A 23705-nucleotide genomic window follows, 5' to 3' on the forward strand; every position below is an offset into this window, starting at 1 on the left:
TCTCTGTGTGGAATTTGCATGTTCTCCGGGTATTCCGGTTTCCTCCCACATTCCAAAAAACATGCTAGGTTAATTAGCCACTCCAAATTGTCCATAGGTATGAATGTGAGTGTGAATGGTTGTTTGTCTACTATATGTGCCCTGGGATTGGCTGGCCACCAGTCCAATGTGGACCCCGCCTCTCGTCCGAAGACAGCTAGGATAGGCTCCAGCACCCCTCGCGATCCCAAGCCAATCACAGTGCCTCAGGGCTCTGCACTAGGCCCCCTATCATTCATTATCTAGATCAACAAGCTAGGTATTAATGCTAATTTACATTTCTATGCTGATGATGCAATTATTTCCTGCTGTGGATTGTCTGAGCTGTTGATCATAGCAGACGACGAAGCTCGTGTTTAGGGTTGGGCATTGTGTAAAGTTGAATTTCAGATTGCGGTTCCTAACGATTCTCGATTGCAGGGTAATAAAAGTCTTCATGGTTTAAAGAAAGGTGTTCTTTTTTTATTAAAAATGGCTGAAATCCTGTGGAAAAAATGCTAAAACCTAGAATAAAAATAATTTCCTAGCTGTGAGGTCTACGCGCTAACCACTCGACCACCGTGCAGCCCCCCAATTCCACAAAGATTCATTCATTCATTTTCTACCGCTTTTCCTCACGAGGGTCGCGGGGGGGGGGGGGTGCTGGAGCCTATCCCAGCTGTCTTCGGGCGTAAGGCGGGGTACACCCTAGACTGGTCGCCAGCCAATCACAGGGCACACATAGACAAACAACCATTCACACTCACATTCATACCTATGGACAATTTGGAGTCGCCAATTAACCTAGCATGTTTTTGGAATGTGGGAGGAAACCGGAGTACCCGGAGAAAACCCACGCATGCACAGGGAGAACATGCAAACTCCACACAGAGATGGCCGAGGGTGGAATTGAACCCTGGTCTCCTAGCTGTGAGGTCTGTGCGCTAACCCCTAGACCACCGTGCCGCTCACAAAGATTCAGTAAAAGGAAATTGTAAGTGACCTTTCACCACCAGAGGGCACCATTTAAATTTGAATGGGAAGATTCTCACAGAAAATATATCATGATATTTTGAAAAGCCTGAATACGTAGGAATGTCTTCCCGAAAAAAAAAATAAAAATAAAAAATAAAAAAGGAAAGTCTTCCCGAGTGAGCGGAACATTTGGATATGAAACAGAGGAGAAGTTAGCGGACAAAAAATGAGTTAGAATAAGAATAGATGAAAATAGCCAACTATAATAACTATATATAACTATAATAACATTTGTGACAATAAGTAGTTCTAACTGCAGGATGAAAGCTGCAGGCCGTGTCGTCATCCGCTGTCTGAGTGGCAGGGGAGCCAATTACCTGCCGCCAATCATCCCGGGACTACTGATGCGGTGCTGTTTGGACTACTCTTTGCCAGGTGGTCTTTGGTTCCTCGCCTGACTCCTGTTCCTCCCTATACGTTGGAGTCTACCTTGTTGTCCTTTCTGGTCCATTTGTGGATCCTATTGTTCGTATTTTGTGATGATTGGCGGCTGGAGTTGGGAAGCTCAGACCAACAGAGGCGGGGCTGTCAGGCGCACCTGCAGCCAATCAGGGTCATGACCTTCTTAAAGGGCACCAATGATGCTTATTTTTGGGCCCTTTGTTTGAGTTGTGGTCTATATTTTGGTCCTGGTTGTGGTCCTATATTTTTGATTGACACTTTTTTTACTTTATTAAACATTGTTTCACTCCCATTGTGTACTACTGTAATATTTAATTTCATGATTTGATGTGGCGTGATGTTTAAAGTGCTGCTGAAAAAGGGACTCATACAGCAGATTGCAGGACACTTTGAGAGATGAAATAGACATCATCATATATTCCAGGTGAACTGTTCCAATGATATGTAGTGTGTGTATTAAATATATATTATTAATTAATTTTGTTCAAAACTTTGCCCTCCATTGCCATAGAAACTAAACACTAAACTCAAAGTTCTTGTCGTCCAGCAGGAGGAGACAGAGCCTGAAGATGGGAGCTGCTGATTCCTTCTCAAATTCTCAGGTTAAAACTCAATTGTCATTTTGAAAATTATTTATTTTTTATTAGATTTATTTATAGTATATTATTATAAGGCCAAATTTTAAAAAAAAAAGTCTTCCTGAGATGGAGCCAATACTTACACTTCCATGTTTTTATTGTGTTTTAAATGAAGTAATCCCATACCAAGTACGCTCATCACAGCATCGTCCCCGGTGGCCCCTTCTCAGGCGAGCCGGGGGGGGGGGGGGGTGACTGCTGTGGCCTTTTGCGGCTATGGCTCCCTTTCCAGATTGATGAATTGATTGTGGGGCTGCTGCCAGTGTGTCTGTGCCCTGGGCGAAGGCGTCCCGGTTACGGGTGGGAATCCCAGCTATGGCATCTGCCCCGGGGGCTACTATTGTAGCCGTCCTGCAGGGGGCCGCAGAGCCGGTAGCCCTGGGAGCGGCTCTGCCTCACATACTGCTGTCACACCCCTGGAGACACCTCTGATGAGACCAAGTGGCTCTAAGCGGTGGAGCTGGTCCACGGGGAGACTTTATGGTTGTGCCAAACTAGTCTCTTAATGACAGCTGAGCAAGGCCACAAGGACACATCCATCTCCCTTTCAAGGTTCCTTCCTTCTCTGGAGGCACAAAGTCAGTACTGTAGTTGCATTCCTGCGATGGAATATTTCACCTAACATATTTTTGGAATGTGCAGCGTTGTTTTCAACCAACAAGGAGTCATAAATAGGATATAGGATTCATTTTATTACAGAACTTGTACAGTATTAACATGCCTTTTCAAGCATTTCCTTGCCTCCTTTTCTGAAAACAATGCAATTCCAACATTCTCAAAGACGGATGCCAGGTTAACAAACGAACATTTAACTACTCCATCTGTTGGAAAATCAATATTTGTACAACTGTAATGTGTTATTTTGTGCATCGGGGTACCACAGGTAATAGAGAGAACAGGATGTTCAAGCAACAATTGCATTGTGGGATATGTAGGATCCAATGCAGTCGGCTTGAAAAGCACACATTCAAAAACACAAAGACTTCTCTCCCTCATGGATGGCTACGCTGGTTGATAGCAACATGTGGCCTGCAGTACGTCCGTGGGCCCTCATAAGGGCCCTCATAGGATCACCAGTTGGTGTATTAGCATGCAGGATGAGGTGAGGGCTCGATGGGAGTCAACCCCATCAGTATAAACTTTAAATGTTGGACTAAAACAGGATAAATAAAAGTAAACTATGTCTGGAATTAAATTAAAAACTATTTCTATTGTAAAAAAAAATCTAAATAGACACTTTAAACAAAACAAAATATGTCCTATACATCATTCAGTACAACATGGCTTTTGACAAATAATAAATATGTGACCTTTGCAAGTTGATAGTACTCTGATATAAGCGGGTTACTCCCGCTTTACTATGATGACATTTCTTTACAGTACGGACGGGAAAGTACAGCTAAGTAATATCACTCTGAAACCACGTTTAGACCTTGAACACATCATATACATGTAGACTTGATCAAGATCTTAAGACCAGTTGAAAAAAGACTAGATTATACAATTTGCACATTAAGACCTTAGTCAGGTTTGAAGTAGAGCTACAATATGCAAAAGCAATGGGGGGGGGGGGGGGGGGGGGGGGACAAAAAAAAACATTCAGAAATGACCTTCTGCGGGAAAAAGGTTTAAAAAAAAAAAAACAATTTGACCTTTGACCACGGAGCATCAAACATGGGACATTGAAAGGTGGAAAAAAGTTTCATTCTCTGATAAGAAAAAATGTAACCTTGGCGGTCCAGATGGCTTCCAATGTTACGGCATGACAAGGAGATCCCACCTGAGATGTTTTCCCAGGGAGTGTCCATCATGATCAGGGGTGCTTTTTCATTCAGTGGAATACCGGAGCTTCTGTTGGTGCAGGGTCGTCAAACGGCGACAGGTTATGGGCAGATGTTCTTCACGGGGTATAGCATCACTCTTTTGGACCATCCAAGTTTATAAAAATGGCCATCACTTCCTTGGTGAAGCCATCTTCACCACTTGGAGCAACGTTCCTAATAGCCTCCTGGAAACACTCATCAAGCATGCCCAGATCTCTTTGTTAAAGTAATTAACAAGAACGTTAGAGCTACTCCTTACTGGGTGGTACTGAGAATTTGTAGTAATTTTTGGAGTGATAAGCTAAGACTTTTGATGAGCTGACAAACATCCTATTTCACTTCAATTGTTCTTTTCAATAAATTCATTTTTCAATGTGTTTTTTGTCATACGCCCCCTTCAATCTTTTGCGTATTGCAGCTCTACTTAAAACCTCATTAAGATCCAAATGTGCATCTATTTTTCAACTGGTCTTAAGATTTAGATCAGGTCTGTATTCCTTTACAGTAACTTTATATCATAAACATGGTTCATCCTGATAATTATGTATCCAGTGTATAGAATGCAAGGTACTTAGGTCACATGATTAAAAACTGTCCCCGTAGATCCAAACAAAGCAATAAATAATGCAGTAAAAGAATATGAGAGGTTTTTGAGGGGAGGAGGTGGGGGGGGGGGGGGCACTGAGTCAACTGCAAGGAGCCTTCAGCGCTTCCTCTCCACGTATGCATCCATAAGAAGTACAACATGGAGGCTCTTTCACTTTTTGTTCTTCAGCTGATTGGCCAGCCAGTCCAAGCCCTCGTAGAGGCCGTCCCCGCTGGTGGCACAGGTGGCTTGGATGTACCAGTGGCGATGACGCAAGGAGTGCAGGCCCAGTTTGTCGGTGATCTCTGCCGCGTTCATGGCATTGGGCAGGTCCTGAGGAAAAATGGCCGCATTTCCTTGGCTGATGTAAAAAATGGAAATAAACAGAAGACAAACAAAACGATACCTGCTTGTTGGCAAAGACAAGAAGAACGGCGTCCCGCAGCTCATCCTCAGCCAGCATCCTCATGAGTTCCTCGCGGGCTTCATTCACACGCTCACGGTCATTGCTGTCCACCACGAAAATCAAACCTGCGGAGACCAGCGAACCGCTGTCTTGGTTAACACGATGCTAAGGGATACAGCGGAACGTTTAATGTACACAAAAAATATTTCCCATAGAAAGTCATGAAAATCCAATCATCTGTTCCAGGGTCAAACTGTCACCATATGAACAGGAAACTTCTTAATACTGATGACATTGTAAACATACATCGTTCACTGAAATGTCCTGTACGCCATTGAATTATTCATATACTGCAAATACACGATGATATTTTCACCTTAATTACTTTAATAATAAATGACAAAGATGTATTGCAAAGGTCAGTTGCATTATGGACACGTGTAATCCAAGTGAAATTTGTAATATAATTTATTTATATATTTTTTTATTTAATAATACCCTTTCATATAATTAATAAGCGCATATATATATATATGAAATATAAATAGAATGTTTAATATACTCAGTAATAACACTCAGTAACAGGTGATTAAAATCATGTGGTTTTGACTCCATCTTTTTTTTTTTAATCCTAACTGTCACACAATTGTAAAAAGAAGTTAACCCATCTGAAATGGAAAACTGTTATGCATGACTTCAAAATAAACAAATATGCACATTAGCACCCAATAAGGTCACCCGTTCTACATAAAAAAAATAAATCCATAATAAAATTCAGGGGTCGCCACATCATGCCTGATCCTATCCATCCTGGTCACTTCCAATGAGCTTGCCGTCTAGTCATGTAAATTAATATCAGATTTTACTAAACCACAGAACTAAACGCTCATCATTCATTTCCACTAGTGGCTAATACTTATGTCTATAATACTTATGTAAATATTAAAATGCACATCAGATATGATCCGATTCCCTCCAACATGGCCGACTCTGGCTCACCCTGAGTGTTTTGGAAGTAGTGCCTCCACAAGGGCCGAATCTTGTCCTGGCCGCCTACATCCCACACGGTGAAGCTGATGTTCTTGTATTCCACTGTCTCAACGTTGAAACCTGAAGAAGGAGAAACGATGAGGTTGGATTCCGCACTGAGCGTCGTTGTTGTCCGTGCGACTCACCAATGGTGGGGATGGTGGTGACGATCTCGCCCAGCTTCAGCTTATAAAGAATGGTGGTTTTCCCCGCGGCGTCCAGCCCCACCATGAGGATCCTCATCTCCTTTTTGCCTATCAGGCTCTTCAGCAGGTTTCCAAAGATGTTGCCCATGACGATCGACTGCGGAGTTCTCGACTGCAACAAAACTGTTAAAAAAAACAAAACATTTCACCACACACGGCTGCAACTGTGGACCACATTTTAGTACGGCTAGACGGCGCGGGAAAATAAGTGCTTGTGATACGGCGGCTCTTCAAACGCTAGGGATATTATTACCTCGTTACGCCGGAAGCTCATCACACCTTGGAAGGCCACCATGATGCATACGCTTCATGGAGATGATATTTCATGTGCATGAATGCATGAATGCACGAATGCAGGCAAGAGTAGGATGCTGTCTTTTTTTTTTTTGCAACGGATCTTCTGCCAAAGTTATATCATTAGCTATTTAAACATTTTACTAAACTAGTATTACTACTGCTACTAATACTGATGTAATGGAAGCATTTGAGCAGCCAGCAATTCAACATCAGCACTAAAGACTACTGCCATTGTGGCAGGTAAGAAAGGTATTTTAAACACATTAAGTAGCATCATAATGCTAATTATACTATGCTTCATTACAGCACTGCTGCATTCATTTTGCTGCAGTACATGACACCGGGTGTACCTAATGAACTGTCTAGTGATGTAGCAACTGTTCTGTTGACAGAAGAAGACGAAGAAGTCGACAATAGGTTCTTTATTACCTAATTAAATAATAACATAAGGTGATAAAAATTGTGCCGGTTTTTGAAATGAGAAAAAAAAAGCACAACCCCGCGTTATGTCGGCTAAAAGCCTCGTTGTCACGACTAGCTTGCTAGCGTCGATTAACGGTCGCGTATTTAGCAAAAGAAAGAAGAGAAAAAAAAGCTAACGTCTTTCGTCCGTCCCGACGGAGACGCGGTTGTTAACGGCAGGAATAACTCCCGGGTTCGGCTCCGTTATCATTTCATTCACACTTACCCGTCAACGGACCGCCAGGCGACCAGCTTGATGCGGGAGAGACGCTGGGGTTGAAGTCTCGCGAGGACACAGGCGCAGAATCTCGTGATATTTTGGTTAAAAAGTCCAAATAAATCAACTCCTCCACTGCACTAGAGCTACAATTACAATTAAAGTGTTCCTTTATGAAGTAACGCACCAACACTACATATTAACCTGGCTTTGACTGCTTTCATTTAGTCCTTATTTGAATGCAGCAACATTGGGAAACTAATTAAAGGCTTGAATAATTAACACAGGAATCGTCTTAATGAATAAGTAAAGTGCTGACTGTAACATGATGCTTGTGTTACCCCTCCCATCTTTTGTACTTCTATTACAAGTTTTTCCAGAGCCCCCAAAAGATATAGTACTATCTGTACTTATGTACAAAACACAATGACTACCTTCAGTTATACAAGCCTGGAAAGGATTAATTAATCACTTATAACTAGAAAACACAAAGTCTTAAAAGGGAACTGCACTTTTTGGGAATGTTACCCATCATTCTAAATCCTTATGTGAAACATGAACATATTTATTTCCATTTTTTGGTGCATTCTAGTACGAGAAAACAAGTTTAGCTTGTTTAGCTTCAGCTAGCTAGCAGCGGGTGTTACCTGTTTTAATGCTAAAGCTCTCACAAAAACCCAATAAAAAAACCTAATAAAAAACAGCAACATTGCCCCATTAACATAACTGACTTGTATATTAACCAAGCTACAGCAATATTATTATTGTAACAGCTAATATGAAAAAACATTTTTGTCTCACAGACCAACACGACACCTCGCTAGCATCATTGACAGACGAAAGAGTGGATACCTAGCCCTCCATTTCGCTACAAAGACTCAACAAGATGTCCGTTTGTCGTCAGCGTTTTTTTTAGCTGAGGACTGGATCACACGTATTGTGTCGGAAGACACGGCTATCCCAAGGAGAGCGGACATCGGAAGTGTTGTCGCTGCTGTTGACAGAACTAGCATAAGTACGTGTAGCAATGTTACTCAAAAAGAAGTTTGAATAGTGTTTGAAATCAAAATACGCCAAGATACTGCAACTATTACATGTTATCATCAGTGTACGTGTTAATTAAGTTAAGTGCAGTTCACAATAATGTTGAACATGATCACATATTTTTTTTCCCTTTTCTGTGTTAAGTTAATTTGAGCTAGCTTACAATGCTGTCATTGGGAAACACATATTTTGACTATGAAGCCCTCTAAAAATAAATGCTGTGATCATGCATTAACAAGTACACTGATTAGAACATGTAATACTTATCTTGCAGTATTTTGATGATTTGAAACATTACTGAAACGTCTTGACTTCACATACTGCTGGAAAAAAACAGCATAGACCCGCTACCAGCATAGACCAGCATTCGTGCTGGTCTAACTAAAAGAGAGAACCTTATCTCTCGTATGGGTGGCTTTATTGCACCGAGGTTGTCAACATCTTTTCCGTATCGCCATCACGGGCGACAGCTCAACTGAACACGCCATCATCCTGCATACATACTTCATGTATGTCTGACACCTTAGTGCCATCTAGGGGCGTGGAAGTGCAAGAACATAACAACTACTTTAGCTTAAACAATCCCATTGTTGACATGCTACACCACGGTGTTCCTTTAAGTGGAAGACGACTGACAGCATCAGCGTTAGCATCTTTTCCTTGTCGGTACAAGATAACATATTCATATGTTCTTAACAGTTGTCCCTTCAACGTTGTGGCAGGTAGTGACGCTGGGAAACGTAAAACTCAGGTTAATGGCGTCCATACCCAAAATACATAATCAGATTTTCTCCAAATCCGCACTTTGAAAACGTGGAAAACTTTTGTTTCAGTACCAAATATCTGTAGGCTGGTGTGGACGATAGTGGTTGAATAGTGAAAAAAGGACTTTATTGATGGGATACAGGACCTTGGGATACCAAGGAAGCAAGCTAGTAATTAGTAATGGTGGTTTTAGAGGTCTTGCAGGCCTTGCAGTCCGGAGAACCGGGTATGAATCCTATGTGTGTATACGTTTTGTCCCGGTGTGAACGGTTTTTTTTGGTCTGGATGTGATTCGCTGACGACCAATCTAAGGTGTAGTCCACCTCTCACCCAAAGTCAGCCTGAATCGGTTCCGGGTCACCAATGAGTGAAGTGGTTTACCGTAGAAAATGGATGAAAACCGAGTCCAATTTGAATTCACTCATTCATATATGAGCCTTTCGAGAGCCAATCCCAGTGGGTTCCGTGACACTTGATGTGGATTGATAAATGCTAAACCGGTTTATCAATCCAGCGGCGGAAGGCAAAGGAACAAAGCGGCGAGCTGCAAACCAGGAAAGCACGGATGGTTTTCTGTGAACTGAGATTTTTGGCAAGGGTTACAGGGGGGTTACGGTGAGCCGGGGCGGCGGCGAAGGTGGGGTGGAGAGTTATGACTTAAAGGAAGCTTCCCTCTGATGTGTCTGCCAGCACGCACCCCAGCAAACACAATCACAAGTCTGGTTGGTTCTGCTAGCTGAACTAATGAGGGCCCGCATGTCCAGGGCAGGTGCTTTGATGTTCCGGGTAGCTGCTTCCTTGTGTTTTCCCTGCCGCTCGCCTTCCCGGGCCTTGTCCCCACATTAAAAAAGAAAGGGAAGTTGAGAAGCAGATGTTTGGAGGCTTGTATTGGTACATCGGTCATCCCTTCCCGGTGCCCCCATTTGTCCTTTCGTCCCACGCTATAACACGAATCCATCTCTCGATAAAACGCCCGACTTTATACATACAGTATAATCATCATGTCAATCATAGCGGCTCACTTTTATCCCTCCCAACTTTTCTCTGCTTGCCTCTCTTTCATTTCAAGCCGTCTGTTTGTAATTACCGAGCCACTGCTGGTGCTGCTATGAATGAACGTGTTCGAGTCCGCAGCCTGCACCTGACTCCGTCCGACACATGGGAGAAGCAGGAACAGGAAATTCTGTTTTTAGCAGCTCAGGATGAAGAAATCCAAAGCAGATATCCCGGCCCTTATCATTCCGTGCCGGTCGCTGTCTCTGTTCCCATCACCGAGCCGTCCATTCCGGCAGCGGCTCGCTCATTCCTCGGAAGTCAAGCGATATTTACCCAAGTCTGTACAAACAATACTTAATTGCCGTTAAATCCAGTGGCTGCAGAGGTTTCCCGTGCAGACGACCAAGATATTAAGAAAGATGTGGCTTTAATGCCAAGCCAGTGGTGACATTAGCATTTCCTGGCATGCATGACAATCCCAAAGATTGGGATGGCGGACTGTCGCACATGTGCCTTTTTTTGTACTTGTTCAGTCTATGCATGTTCCACCGAGTTAGAGCATCTCAGCAGCACGTTTCAGTCGATTTAGGAATTCTGAGCAGATGATCTGTGATGCAGGAAAGTTTCCCTGCTTTCCTGACGCGTTTCTTCAGTAATAAAAGTCATCCTTTAAGGAAACAATATCCTGTGGCCAATAAAAGCCCCTCTCACAGCATGAAGGGGCTATAAAAAAAAAACGCTCTTGCCTCCAAAATCTGTGCTGCATTGAGCGTTACTACTAAAACGGGACCAAAAGTGGACGAGCGTCGATATCTTAGCAAAGAGTCACACATCTCAGCATCGTTATCACAGGAAATCTCTTTCATAAAGTCGTTGCTCGTTTATGGATTTTATTTAAAACGGACACTATGTGGAATCATATCACCCATGGATAAAGTCAACAAATCCATTATTACTTACATTAATGTGTAACTTATATTTGTAAAAAAAAGTCCCAGACTGAGCCCCTCAGCCAACATCGACCCAGTAATAACCAAAAATATATTTATTTACAAATATACATAGACACTGGTAGGGAAAGTCATGGATTATTGGGATCGGTATCGGCAGCATAAGACTTATTAGTATTACATATCAGTCAATGACAACACAACTGACCAAAATATGCAGTTTTTACATGAAAACTTTTATTACTAAGGGAGAAAAATATGGAAAAGATGGGTTGCTTCCTCTGGTAAAACATAACTGGGATTTCATTGAGCTCTGTCGGTCTATCAAGTTATACAGCCAGTTATGCAGCCAGTTATACAGCCAGTTATGCAGCCAGTTATACAGCCAGTTATACAGCCAGTTATACAGCCAGTTATTCAGCCATTTCTCAAACTTTGGGACCCCAGCAAACCATAGTGGGAGGCATTATCCACAAATGCCGAACCTTCCCAAGAGTGACTGGCCAACCCAAATTACCTCAAGAGGTAATTCTTCCAAGAGGTCACAAAAGACCCCACAACGGTGCCTCAGTTATGGCTGAGTTCCAAAAAGAAAACCATCGCTAAATAAAAATAACATTATTCCTCGTCTCAAAACATGTTGATGTTTCCCGAGACCTTTGGGGAAATACTCTGTGGTCTGACAGTAAAAGTTGTCCAATATTTCATAACATCAGTAAAATATGGTGGTGGCAGTGTGATGGTCTGGGGCTGTTTTGCTGCTTCAGGACCAGGAGGAATTCTACCAAAAATCACTAAAGTAGTGAAAAATGTCCGGTCATCTGTTGGTGACCTCAAGCTGAAACCAACTTGGGTTCTGCAGCACTACAATGATCCAAAACACACTAGCAAGTCCACCTCCCAATGGCTGAAGAAAAACCACATGAAGATTTAGAAGTGGTCCGGTCAAAGTCCTGATCTGACCCCGATTGAGATGTTGTGGCGTGACCTTAAAAAGGGGGTCCACGCTTGAAAACCCTCCAGTGGGGCTGAATGACAACAATTCTGCAAAGATGATGAGCCAAAATTCCTGAAAGTCTTGATTGCGGTTTCTGCTGCTAAGGTTGGTCCGACCACTTATTAAGTTTAGGGGGGGGCTCTGTCATACAGGGCCATGGAGGTTGGATTTTTTTCTCCCTTAATAATGAAAAGTTTCATGAAAAACTGCATTTTGTGTTCAGTTGTGTTGTCATTGGCTAATATTTAAATTAATTTGATGATCAGACAATTTTGACAGTTCTGTGTTTGCGACCAATCGAAACATCGACATTCTGACGTCAGCCTCGTCTTCAACCTTTGACACTAAGAGCAGCAACAAAAGACAAGAAATAAACATCCCACATCTCTATATCCGGGGTCCCAAATATGTGAGGAAAGCCGTTCAGGACAAGCGGCGTGACCTACTTGCACACGCTGACCCATTCCGAGACGCGACATTCCTCACACAGCACGTAGCAGCACCAGTGGAACCTGCAGTTGCAGCGTTGGCTGCGCGTTTCCTTCATGATGTTGTGTCCTCGGCCACAGCAAAGCGAGCCGCAGCCGTCCGTGCCGTGGCTTGTTTTGTTGCAGATCCGTCCCTGCGTGCCCGGAGAGTCCAAGGACTCGTCACGCTCACAAAAGTCAGGGGACTTTTCGAAGTAGACCAACTCCCTGGATACGCTTTGACGACGACCGCCGGTCAGTTCGTGCATTCTCCTGCGGTCGCCGTTCCTTTTTCGGGTATTGAAGACCCCGTTGTTTTTGTTCTGGGAGTTGACCAAGATGGCTGACAGGAATTTTTTCTTGAGGATCGAACCTACGAGCCGAAACTCTGGTAAAACGTGCCAACAGGTCTTGAACTGGCAGCTCCCTGACGTTCCGTGACACTTGCATCTTCTTTTCACGTTGTCGGCCACGATCTGTGTGAGGAAAGATGGCGGAACGTCAGACATGCCGGGGTGTCCCTTGGGAATGATGGTTACGAGATTCCTGCCCGTATTACAGCTGTCACTCTACATTGAAGACTCTAAGATATGGAAAATACTAAAAATAGTAATATACTAAAAATAGCAAAAAGAATAGAAAAGAGGCTGTTCCCACTAAACTGGAATTCTGTCTTGATAGTCCGAATCATTCCAAGATTGATTGACTGATTCAAATGTGACTTCCATGCAACGTAAGGTTAAAAACGTACGCTCACCTGTCGTCCCACTCGATTGTTATGTATCCTCATCCGAGCGTGGATGTCTCTGGAAGCTGCCTGCAAGTCCAGCCACTCCCGGGCAAAACGTTCCCCAAAACGGAAGTCATGACGGCAGCCCCCCCACTCCCACGTCTCCTGCACGGAGGTCAGCTCATCCTGAAAAGGCTTGAGCAGTGCAGCGTGTCGGCCGGAGTGAAGGTCGGTGGGCAGATTGGTCTGAGGACCTGAGCTCAGCGAACCCACGTTCATCTCCAGGACATCTTTCCGTAGCGTCTGCATCTGCATCTGCATCTCCATCTGCATCTCCATCTGCATCTGCGTGAGCTTCAGACGGAGCTTGTCGTCATCCTGGCGACGCTTGCCCTCGCAGCTGCACCCCCGCAGCTTGCCCATGCTGCAGGCAGAACTCACCGAGTGGGCCACGCCCGCCGATAGCAACGCCATGGAGAAGGCGCTCTCGCGGAAACCTTGTGGAGCAAATCCACACTGTGAGATACTGCTCGTTGATGCAGGTACAAATATGCAAAACAATTATGTCATAATTTTCACTTTCTTATGTCATAATTTTGACTTTTGTATCTCATAACTTTGACTTTTTATCTCATAATCACAAATATGACTTTTTATTTCATAATTTGGACTTTTTATCTCATAATTATGACCTTTTAGCTAATAATTATGATCTTTTATTTCATAATTATGTCTTTTTATCTCATAATTTTGACTTTTTAACTCATAATTTTTACTTTTTGTCTCATAATTTTGACTTGTATCTAATCATTTGGACTTTTTATCTCATAATTATGACCTTTTATCTAATAATTATGATCTTTTTTCATAATTATGTCTTTTTATCTCATAATTTTGACTTTTTGTCTCATAATTTTGACTTTTTATCTCATAATTTTGACTTTTTGTCTCATAATTTTGACTTTTATCTAATAATTTGGACTTTTAATCTCATAATTATGACCTTTTATCTAACAATTATGATCTTTTTTTCATAATTTTGACTTTTTGTCTCATAATTTTGACTTTTTATCTCATAATTTTGACTTTTATCTAATAATTTTGACTTTTTATCTCATAATTATGACCTTTTATCTAACAATTATGATCTTTTTTTCATAATTTTGACTTTTTGTCTCATAATTTTGACTTTTTATCTCATAATTTTGACTTTTTGTCTCATAATTTTGACTTTGTGTCTCATAATTTTGACTTTTAACTCATAATTTCGACTTTTTGTCTCATAATTTTGACTTTTATGTAATAATTTTGACTTTTTATCTCATAATTTCGACTTTTTGTCTAATGATGTTGACTTTTTATCTCATAATTATGACCTTTTATCTCATAATTATGATCTTTTTGTCTCATAATTTCGACTTTTTATCTCATAATTATGACTTTCTTATCTTACAATTTTAACCTTTTATCTAATAATTATGACCTTTTATCTCATAATTATGATCTTTTTGTCTCATAATTTCGACTTTTTATCTCATAATTTTGACTTTCTTATCTTACAATTTTGACCTTTTATCTAATAATTATGACCTTTTATCTAATAATTATGACCTTTTATCTCATAACCATGACTTCCCATTGGAATAAGTCCTATATTCCAGTGGCGGGAACGTGCTTCCAACCAAATGGTCCAGGAATCCTAAAGTTCTTCCCTCACCCCGGTTGAGGATGTCGCTGTAGTGCAGCAGCCTGCCGAGGGTCTCCAGAGTGGAGCAGTTCCACCGCTGGTCCCGGAGCTGATGCCGGCACTCGTGGACGGCCAGCTGGATGCCCTGCAGGGCCGAGGCCGTCACGTCGGGTCTCCGTGCGCACATCCTCATCTGACGCTTGCTGAGGCCGGACAGCCGCAGGCACACCGAGTTGGGGCTCGACACCGGATCTCCTGCCGCCTTCAGGCTGAGGATGTCATTACACATCACCCTGGAGGAGGACGACCAGAACTTATTAGAGATCGCTGCTAAACAATAAGTAGAATATAACAAATTTTATATTTATTTACTTTTGTTTTATTTGTGTGGTTTTAATTATCTATTGAAATATCTCTCTTGAAGTGGATGAATGGATAGATAGATATGAAAATGAAATGATAATCAAGAAGTACAATCTTCATAGAGGAACTTTGTCTTATAGCTGACGATTTTAACCCAAATCCTACATTTAATCTCAATAACACCACAACAATAATCTGACCATAATGTGTCAAGTGTACTTACGTCAACGCAGGTACAAACAACAACGCTGTCGCCAGAATCGGGCATCTTTCCAAGCGGAATGTGTTTGATAATTCCATTTCCTGTCGCGTCGTGACATTAAAACGCCAGTAAAGACGTCCCGTCTTTTATCCGGAAGATGACGACTTTTGGATCGGTGCGCCGCCAAAGGAGCGGAGAGCGAAGACAAGAGAGCGAGAGGAGCAGCGTGGAGCAACACAGGAGGAGGAGAAGGGAGGGAGCTAAAGAGGAGGCCCCGCAGGCAGCTGTTTGCTAAATATTAGCTGATATTAAAGCTGGATTGGCAAAGCGTGTGGTTATTATGTCATAACGATGCTCTGGAACGGCAACACAAATAAAATACTATTCAAATAAAGTTTTGAAATGAATGAAAGTCTGGTCAATTTACACTTTGGGCCGTGAATGCAACACTTTACGGTAGTTTACAGTTACTATGAAAATTGGTGCTATTTATATTAGCTAAAGGACACAATTGAGTATAGAAAATACAAATACTGTCAACATACACGACTGTACTATGTGTTTGTGTATTGTTGCTAACTGTGATGTCACAGATAGCACTAGCCTGCTTCCACACCAGAGGCCAGGGATCAGGATTTCAGCAATCTTCTCACAGCACAATACTATAGAAATCCATCCATCTATCCATCTATCCATCCATCCATCCATCCATCCATCTACCTATCCATCCATCCATCCATCCATCTGGCCATCCATCCATCTATCCATCTATCCATCTGGCCATCCATCCATCCATTCATCCATCCATCCATCTATCCATCTATCCATCCATCTATCCATCCATCCATCCATCCATCCATCTATCCATCCATCCATCCATCCATCCATCCATCTATCCATCCATTCCATCCATCTATCCATCCATCCATCCATTCCATCCATTCCATCTATCCATCCATCCATCCATTCATTCAACTATCCATCCATCCATCTAGCCATTCATCCATCTATCCATCTATCCATCCATCCATCCATCCATTCATTCATTTTCTACCCTTATCCTCACGTGGGTCCCGGGAATGCTGGAGCCTATCCCAGCGAGAGGCGGGGTCCACCCTGGACTGGTCCCCATAGAACCGGATATAGCTTGGATAGAGTTGAATATTTAGGAATCTTCCAACATGTCTTATATATTTTGTATGAATAAAAGGTGAATAAAAAGTTAATAAAACTGAAATATGATATTTTATAACCAACAACGTGCTTGTGGGTGTTCTGCCCAGAACAGTTTTGAGCGTCCTCGTTTATGTTCTCCTTTCTGTGAGATCGTGCGCCCGTGCGTAAAAGTCTGACTCCACTTTTACGCACAAGCCCCGCTTGTCGAACAGCAGAATGTTGCTAATAATGATCAATGACGTCATGGAACAGCCCGGAAAAGGATGATGCGAGTACACTTTGTTCGCCAAACAGCGAAGAGTCATTGATGGATGTGAGAGGACAGGGAGGGGGGGGGGGGGCAAGGTTGGGGGGACAGGGGAGGGGGTTAGATGCCACTGTACGAGAGGGAGGCAGCAGCAGGCAGGCGGCTCCTCACAGACAATACACCCCCTACGCACCCCCCCCCCCCCCAACCACCACCACCACCATCAGAGACAACTTCACTTTGTCATTCCAAAGTCTTTATTCCAGTGAATGGGAATAATATCATCCAATGGCATCAGGGATTCATTCAAATCCGACTCGATTCACTTGAAATGTTGCATCTATTCGAATTAATCAACACGAAACTAGAACAATATAGAAAGATATGAATGTACACTTTCATATAAAATGAAGTTACCCCCCCCCCCCACCCCATACCCCCCCAACACGACCAGCATAGTCATACCAATTGATCTAATCTCCTTCCATCCCTAAGCCGCAGCAATGAAAAGTGCATTAGCATTCTGCCTTGGTGTGTATATCTAAGTGGCTTAAAAAGTGATTTGAAGTTGATTTGTATATAAAAGGCTCCCCCCCTTTATCCGGATTGGCGCTAATCTGCTCGGTGTCGCATGACTGCACCAGGAAACCCATTGGCGCACCTTGGTATAGCGCGGCAGCGTAAATGTCGGCTGGCTGTCATTAAAGCCTCTTTACAAAAGCCCACTTCCTTTTCTTTTACTGTCATCGCCGCAGCTCGAATATGGAAGTATGCAAATCGGCGCATAAGCGTCACGCACGCACACGCACACTAAGAACACGCACAAGTTCCTGCGAGCCAAGATGTTTGAAATGTCTTCTTATCCTCTCCTCTTGCGGCATTTAATCCCCACATTAAAAAGTATCGGTGCATCGGTACGGTAACGGTTAACGAGTTGGCGCATCCGTGGCTCATATTGCGCCACTGCGGAACATCACCATCACCACATCAACTCATCCGCTGCTAAAACTGCGTACATGGGAGACCAGATGGGAAAACATTCCAACATGGATTTGGATGGTGACAACGAGATTCCACCAAAAAATGGCGCAATATAGCACACGGATTCCACCCCCCCCCCCCCCGCTTTTCTGCACAGTTGTGTTTCCTTATTCATTGTGCGCCCTATGAAGAGCATTAACTATCCCTCCCTCCAATCCTATTGAAAAGCCTCCGAGGAAGAGAGAAAAAAAGACAGAGGGAGATGTGAGCAGCAAATCCCTTTTTTATTCCCCTTGTAGCTCTCAATAAGACAAGAATGTGTTGCCTATCTGCTGTCACCACGGAGGGGATCAAGTCTGCGGGACCGTCCCACGCGTTCCACGCACCGTGCAGAGCATCACTCAAAGGGACACAGTGAGGAGCGCTGCAGCATCCTCACACGCGTGGACTCCTCCACAGCCTGAGAACATCCATTCCAGTCGAGTCGGGGGAAGTGGTGAGTACACGGGATGCTCGCACCTCGCTAAAAGACGTCGTGGGTGAGATTTAGTTGTAAAATCCACGTCGCTGCTTTATGAATGCGTGTTTCTGCAACGCTTCAGTCGAATTAAACATGGAAAACTCTTTTTCAGTAAGGGGGACCGAGGTCGAGATGAGGAGTTTGGATCTTCTGCTGGGAGTGAAAGCATGCATCCTCCTGCTGTGGTCGCTGTCTGGGACAGGGGCGGTCAACAGCAGCGGCCGCTGGTGGTGAGTGTTTGCCCCCCTTCAGCTCTGCTCTGCGTGCAAAGACGGGAAAACGGTGGCTTGGGCAGGGGAGGACCCCCGGAATGCTTGCAAACTGGTTTTATTGCAGGTTATGGATATTAATATGCTAGTTTGGGCACTGCTCGGGAAGTTTTGTTCAGTGTAAAAAAAGTTTCTAAAGATATTTATTTAAACTGTTCAATTCATTGCCATTGGTGTGCATGAATTGACACTGTAGATCATTTTTGCAAAAAAAAATGTATTTCAAAATTTTAATTTGAAAATTGAAATTTTGAAAAAAAAAATTTTTTTCCTTTGAACAATTTGTGTCAGGCTCATCAAACATTTTCTTCAAGTGAAGAATTATATTTCAATTATTTAAGAGTTATTGTATACTGTAAAAACACGTATTTGTTGACATAAGGGACACGGAACAATGAACAACTTCCTGAGCTCTGCTGATATGACGAGGCGTTCAAGCACACTGCGTAACTCTCAGTGTTAGGCTTTCAGACACCAATGCAATCGCATGGTTTTTCATTTTTTTCACATACTATGAGAATTTGCATACTTTGGGAACCGATGTAGAATCCCAAAGTGGCCCGGGCCTCATTCCATTTTTCTGCATGGAGTCCTTGGATGATTGGAAAAACATTGGATTGTCCAAAAAAAAAAAAAAACTCGGGGTCATGATTAATTTGATTTAATATTGATTAATATTTTGTTATTTCTATAGAAAAACTAAAGCAACTGTAAGTCGGACTCCTGGTCTCTTTGCTCCACAGGGGCATCGTCAACGTGGCCTCCTCATCCAACCTTCTCACCAATTCCAAGAATGTGCAGTTGGTCCTGGACCCGAGCCTGGCCCTGCTGAGTCGTCGCCAGCGTCGGCTGATCCGGCAGAATCCGGGCATCTTGCACGCCATCACCGCTGGACTGCACACGGCCATAAAGGAGTGCAAGTGGCAGTTCCGCAACCGCCGCTGGAACTGCCCCACCACGCTCAGCCCGGCGATATTTGGCAAAATTGTCAACCGGGGTGAGTCGCTGTCGTTTCTCCATCTTGGGCCCAACTTGGTGAAATGTTCTGAATCTCCGATCCAACCTTTGTGTGCGGAATGGTCTGTGATTCCTTCAGGTTGCAGGGAGACCGCCTTCGTGTTCGCCATCACCAGCGCAGGCGTGACCCATGCGGTGGCTCGCTTCTGCTCGGAAGGTGCCATCGAATCCTGCACGTGCGATTACCGCCGCAGAGGTTCAGGGGGGCTGGACTGGCACTGGGGAGGCTGCAGTGACAACGTGGACTTCGGCAGGATGTTCAGCCGTGAGTTTGTGGACTCCAGCGAGAGAGGACGAGATCTGCGCTATCTGACCAACGTGCACAACAACGAGGCGGGGAGGATGGTACGGAACGCCGGTTTACGGTACTTGAATAGTGGTTTTGGTGATGGTGACCGGTGTCTCCTCTCTCTGCAGACCGTGTCCACGGAGATGCGGCAGGAGTGCAAGTGTCACGGCATGTCGGGATCCTGCACCGTCCGCACTTGCTGGATGCGTCTCCCGAGCTTCCGCACCGTCGGAGACTTCCTCAAGGACCGCTTCGACGGAGCATCCCGTGTTGTTTACGCCAACAAGGGCAGCAACCGTGCCTCGCACCGAGCGTATCCTCGCCACCTGGAACCTGAAAACCCGGCTCATAAACCCCCTTCCGCTATGGACCTGGTCTACTTTGAAAAATCCCCAAACTTCTGCTCCAAAACCGGCACTTTGGGTACTTCCGGTCGAACATGTAACAGTTCCTCCCCGGGCCTGGATGGATGTGAACTACTCTGCTGCGGACGGGGGTTTCAGACCCGGGCCGAGAGCGTCACGGAGCGGTGCAACTGCACATTCCACTGGTGCTGTCACGTCAGCTGCCTGAACTGCACCAGTACTCGAACGTTACATCAGTGTCTATGATTACGCCGCAGGTGGGGATTATTTAGTATGAAAATCAGGACTTCTTAGAAATGAAATAGTTGGCAAGGAAAATCCCAAATATACAGGAAGTTCTGGCAAATCGGGAAGCTTTGAGGAAGCTACACTGACAGGGACCCGCCCAAAGTCAATCAATGAAAAACTGCACAAATATCCAACCAGGGTTTGATGAGGCATCGACATCGTTAATGCTGGAGGTAGCAGATAGCCGGGTAGTCGAGTAGATCATCTCTATTACTGGACATGAAGGTTTACACTACAAAACTTGGATTTATGTCAATCAAATCTTGTGTGATGTGGTTGCTGCCCGGCTTTAAATTTCCCTACCACATTTTGGCTTTTCTTCAGATTCCAGATTTTCCCGATCCTACCCCTCAACCACAATCGGCTCCTTTGACCAGATGCTGAATGTCAGCCGCTGCCGCCGCCCAGAAAAACAAAAAAACGAGCAACTCTTGGATTTGAATGTATTATCCTTACACTAACTAGATTGGAATTAGCTCATACTGTATAATCTCAATCATAATCTCAGCAAATTCCATAAATGTCTGAGGTATTCCAAGCCAATGAAAGACCCATCATGATCACACCGCATCAGCTAAGAGAACCAAAATTCTGTAAATATCAAAATGTATGAATATATTTATAATGTCATTGCTTGAATTACCGAAGAGTACGAATCTGGCATTTCTGTCAAGTCAATATTTAAATGTTTGAAGTACTTCAGCTGACATAAAACTCTTAAAAGGAAAGGGAGAACACCACTTGTGTTTTTTTGCCATGCACTGAATACACACCTTTTTTTTTTATCAGTGTAAATATGAAAATATTTATTTTCCAGGGTTTTTATACTGCTATAGCAACAAGTAAGAGGCGATGATGTTTAGGGGATAAAAATGTCGTAGGTGCTACTTTTATTTGTGTTGTATGATAGAACAATAAAGTTTATATTTTCAATGAGTTTGTGTTTTTCCTTTTCCCAGCCAGCCAAGTGAACATAGAATTCCGTCCCTGGGTGTCCTTAATGCTTGTGTGCTTAATCCTATTAAGAGCAGCACCAAAGCTCCCAAAACATCCATGCATCCGTGCTCTGCAGCTTATACCCATCCTCGTTTACAATGATGTCATACAGCAGCACACGATCCAATGTTTGCTTCCTTTTACAATATTCCATAGTATGAACACCGCAACTTCCAGACCGGGGCAACGCCATGAACCACGGGATGCTGCATAGCGTTTTAGCGTCATAGCCAGGGTCACTATAGAGGCGCCGTCCACAGAGCGGATGAGTGGGATGCGTCTCTAGAGGTGACATTTAAGGTCAAATAATGGGTGATTCCATTTCATTGCAGAAATATGAAGTAAAAAATTCAAATCTTATTTTAAGAAAAGGACCCAGGCATACGTATGAGAGGTGGGACTCTAGGAGGGGTGGGAGACGACAGGAGGAGGGGGGGGGGTGATGCCTGTGGGATTGCTGAGGAGTCACTGATAATTAGCTCAATTAGTGACAAAGGCAGTGTAATAAATACCGACTTAGTGTCTGGGTCCCTGCTGGCCTCTCATGGCGCAGCCTGCGCCGGGGCCCCGGCCTGATGGACAATTCATTAAACTGACAAAATACCCCACCGTCCAGGCGTGACGCAGCGAGTTAGCACCCTACAGGCCCGTCTCATTGTTCTAATTGTCTGGGCCGGAGTCACTTTGTGGCCGCCTCCCACTTCATCCACCCCGCCTTCACACTCCAAGCCTCACAGAAGCCGCGGCGTTAATGCCCCACCTTACTGTTTAAGGAGGTGATCGGCAGGTTGGGAAAAAAAAAAGGCAGTAAGAGCTCCTAGGGGTGGGGCGGCGGCGGGGGTAGGCGACGGGATTAGCGAATGGAGGTTGCCTGGGAGTGCTGGGAGCAGCTCCGATCGGAATGTCGGAGAGATGAGTCCAGAAGCTGGGATGCAGGACAAAGAGAGAGTTAATAAGGAAAGATTGAAGGGGTTGGCGACAATGGGCCGCCACCCGAGTCGAGATGAAATTGCTTCCGAGGATTATTGGGAGCAAGTGTGAGGCTTTGTGTGTGTGTGTGTGTGTGTGTGTGTTTGTGCTGCCGTGTGTGTACAGGGGCAGGGGGAGTGCCGGATTGATGGCTGCCCCTCTGGTTGGGGAGCAGGGGACCAGCGGAGGCTAACCGGCTGTTCCCACAGTCTATTCTGCCGCGGCCACCTTTGACACATGGGCCTGCCAGGCGGCGAGCAGGCAGCCGTGGTGAGAAGGCCGCCGTCCAAAACAACTGTCGCTAGACGACCGAGCGAGCCGAGACTCGGGAAGTGACGGGAACAACAAAAACTAGATTTCAATATACATATGAAAATATCACATCCCTGTAATACGGTCCCGTCAAGACTTGACTGTCCGGGATAATCATTCCCGAGCAACTCTTCCAGAGTAACACAATGACTGTGGCCTCCTAACATCTCCATTACTTTGTTCTCCATCGACCTGCCGCAGGCAACCAAACAGGAGGGTGAGCGTCGTCACCCAATGCAGATGATAACATATGTAGCATATTGCGCTATTTGTGTTATTTTGTATAAACAGTGCTTATTCAGTGGCATCACAGTAAAAAAAAAAAGTATAAGTATTTCCTTACCGCATGGACGTTCAGATCAGGGCGGCCATTGTTGAGCCCTTTGTGATTAAGGGCTGTATAAATAAAGTTGACCTAGCTTGACAATTCATGACATAAATGTGATCTGACAGTAACAATGCCAATATTGAGTATTTGTACTGGTGACTATGAGGAGTATAGTATTGGCCATTACAAAAAAACATAATACACACTTTCATCAAATTTGTATTTATATTGCACTCATAAATAATAAAACGATGTACTAGTTTCGTTTTTTAAAAGGTGAATTGGTTAGTAACTGTTCTTCTTCTCTCCAGAGATGCACCACCTGCCCGACACTCCCCTCCTGTGGCGAAACAGTGCCACTACATCCACATACATTATATTCCACCAATTCAACTGCCTAACTTTGTCTTCCAATCAGAAATGTGTGGGCGTGGCTTTTCTTATCCTTACACTCTCTCCTCAAAATGTAATGCCGTCCCGACAATATGGCAACTTTAGCCCCCAATTCCTCATTTGTTGTATCTCAGAAGGCTGCACAGTGGACAAGTGGTTACACACAGCTAGGAGACCGACTTTGATTCCCCCCTCGGCCATATCTGTGTGGATTTTGCATGCGTGGGTTTCCTCC

General features: G+C 44.0%; 3 protein-coding genes across 4 annotated transcripts; 1 reads left to right on the top strand and 2 right to left on the bottom strand.

Moving 5' to 3' along the window:
* Positions 1-3674: 3674 nt before the first annotated feature.
* On the bottom strand, positions 3675-7495 carry LOC131137491 (ADP-ribosylation factor 3-like). The gene is made up of 5 exons (XM_058085503.1): positions 7129-7495; positions 6084-6266; positions 5908-6018; positions 4909-5033; positions 3675-4835 (listed from the first exon to the last, which is right to left on the bottom strand). The coding sequence occupies exons 2-5, from the start codon at positions 6229-6231 to the stop codon at positions 4674-4676; spliced, it is 546 nt and encodes a 181-aa protein (XP_057941486.1). The 5' UTR covers positions 6232-6266; positions 7129-7495; the 3' UTR covers positions 3675-4673.
* A 3176-nt stretch (positions 7496-10671) lies between these two features.
* On the bottom strand, positions 10672-23418 carry LOC131137420 (protein Wnt-10b-like). Of its 2 annotated transcripts, none has more exons than XM_058085363.1 (4): positions 23093-23418; positions 14786-15048; positions 13096-13565; positions 10672-12814 (listed from the first exon to the last, which is right to left on the bottom strand). In XM_058085363.1, exons 1-4 carry the CDS (start codon positions 23095-23097, stop codon positions 12314-12316), a joined length of 1239 nt encoding a protein of 412 aa, XP_057941346.1. In that variant the 5' UTR covers positions 23098-23418; the 3' UTR covers positions 10672-12313. The 2 variants fall into 2 exon arrangements, with proteins under 2 accessions (XP_057941346.1, XP_057941345.1); XM_058085362.1 differs by lacking the exon at positions 23093-23418 and adding an exon at positions 15342-15441.
* Positions 18093-21374, top strand: LOC131137421 (protein Wnt-1). Its single transcript, XM_058085364.1, has 5 exons — positions 18093-18220; positions 18357-18474; positions 19257-19510; positions 19610-19875; positions 19948-21374. The coding sequence occupies exons 2-5, from the start codon at positions 18377-18379 to the stop codon at positions 20428-20430; spliced, it is 1101 nt and encodes a 366-aa protein (XP_057941347.1). The 5' UTR covers positions 18093-18220; positions 18357-18376; the 3' UTR covers positions 20431-21374.
* Positions 23419-23705: the final 287 nt, after the last annotated feature.

Source organism: Doryrhamphus excisus, chromosome 10 (genome assembly GCF_030265055.1).
Source record: "Doryrhamphus excisus isolate RoL2022-K1 chromosome 10, RoL_Dexc_1.0, whole genome shotgun sequence".
Lineage (NCBI taxonomy): Eukaryota > Metazoa > Chordata > Actinopteri > Syngnathiformes > Syngnathidae > Doryrhamphus > Doryrhamphus excisus.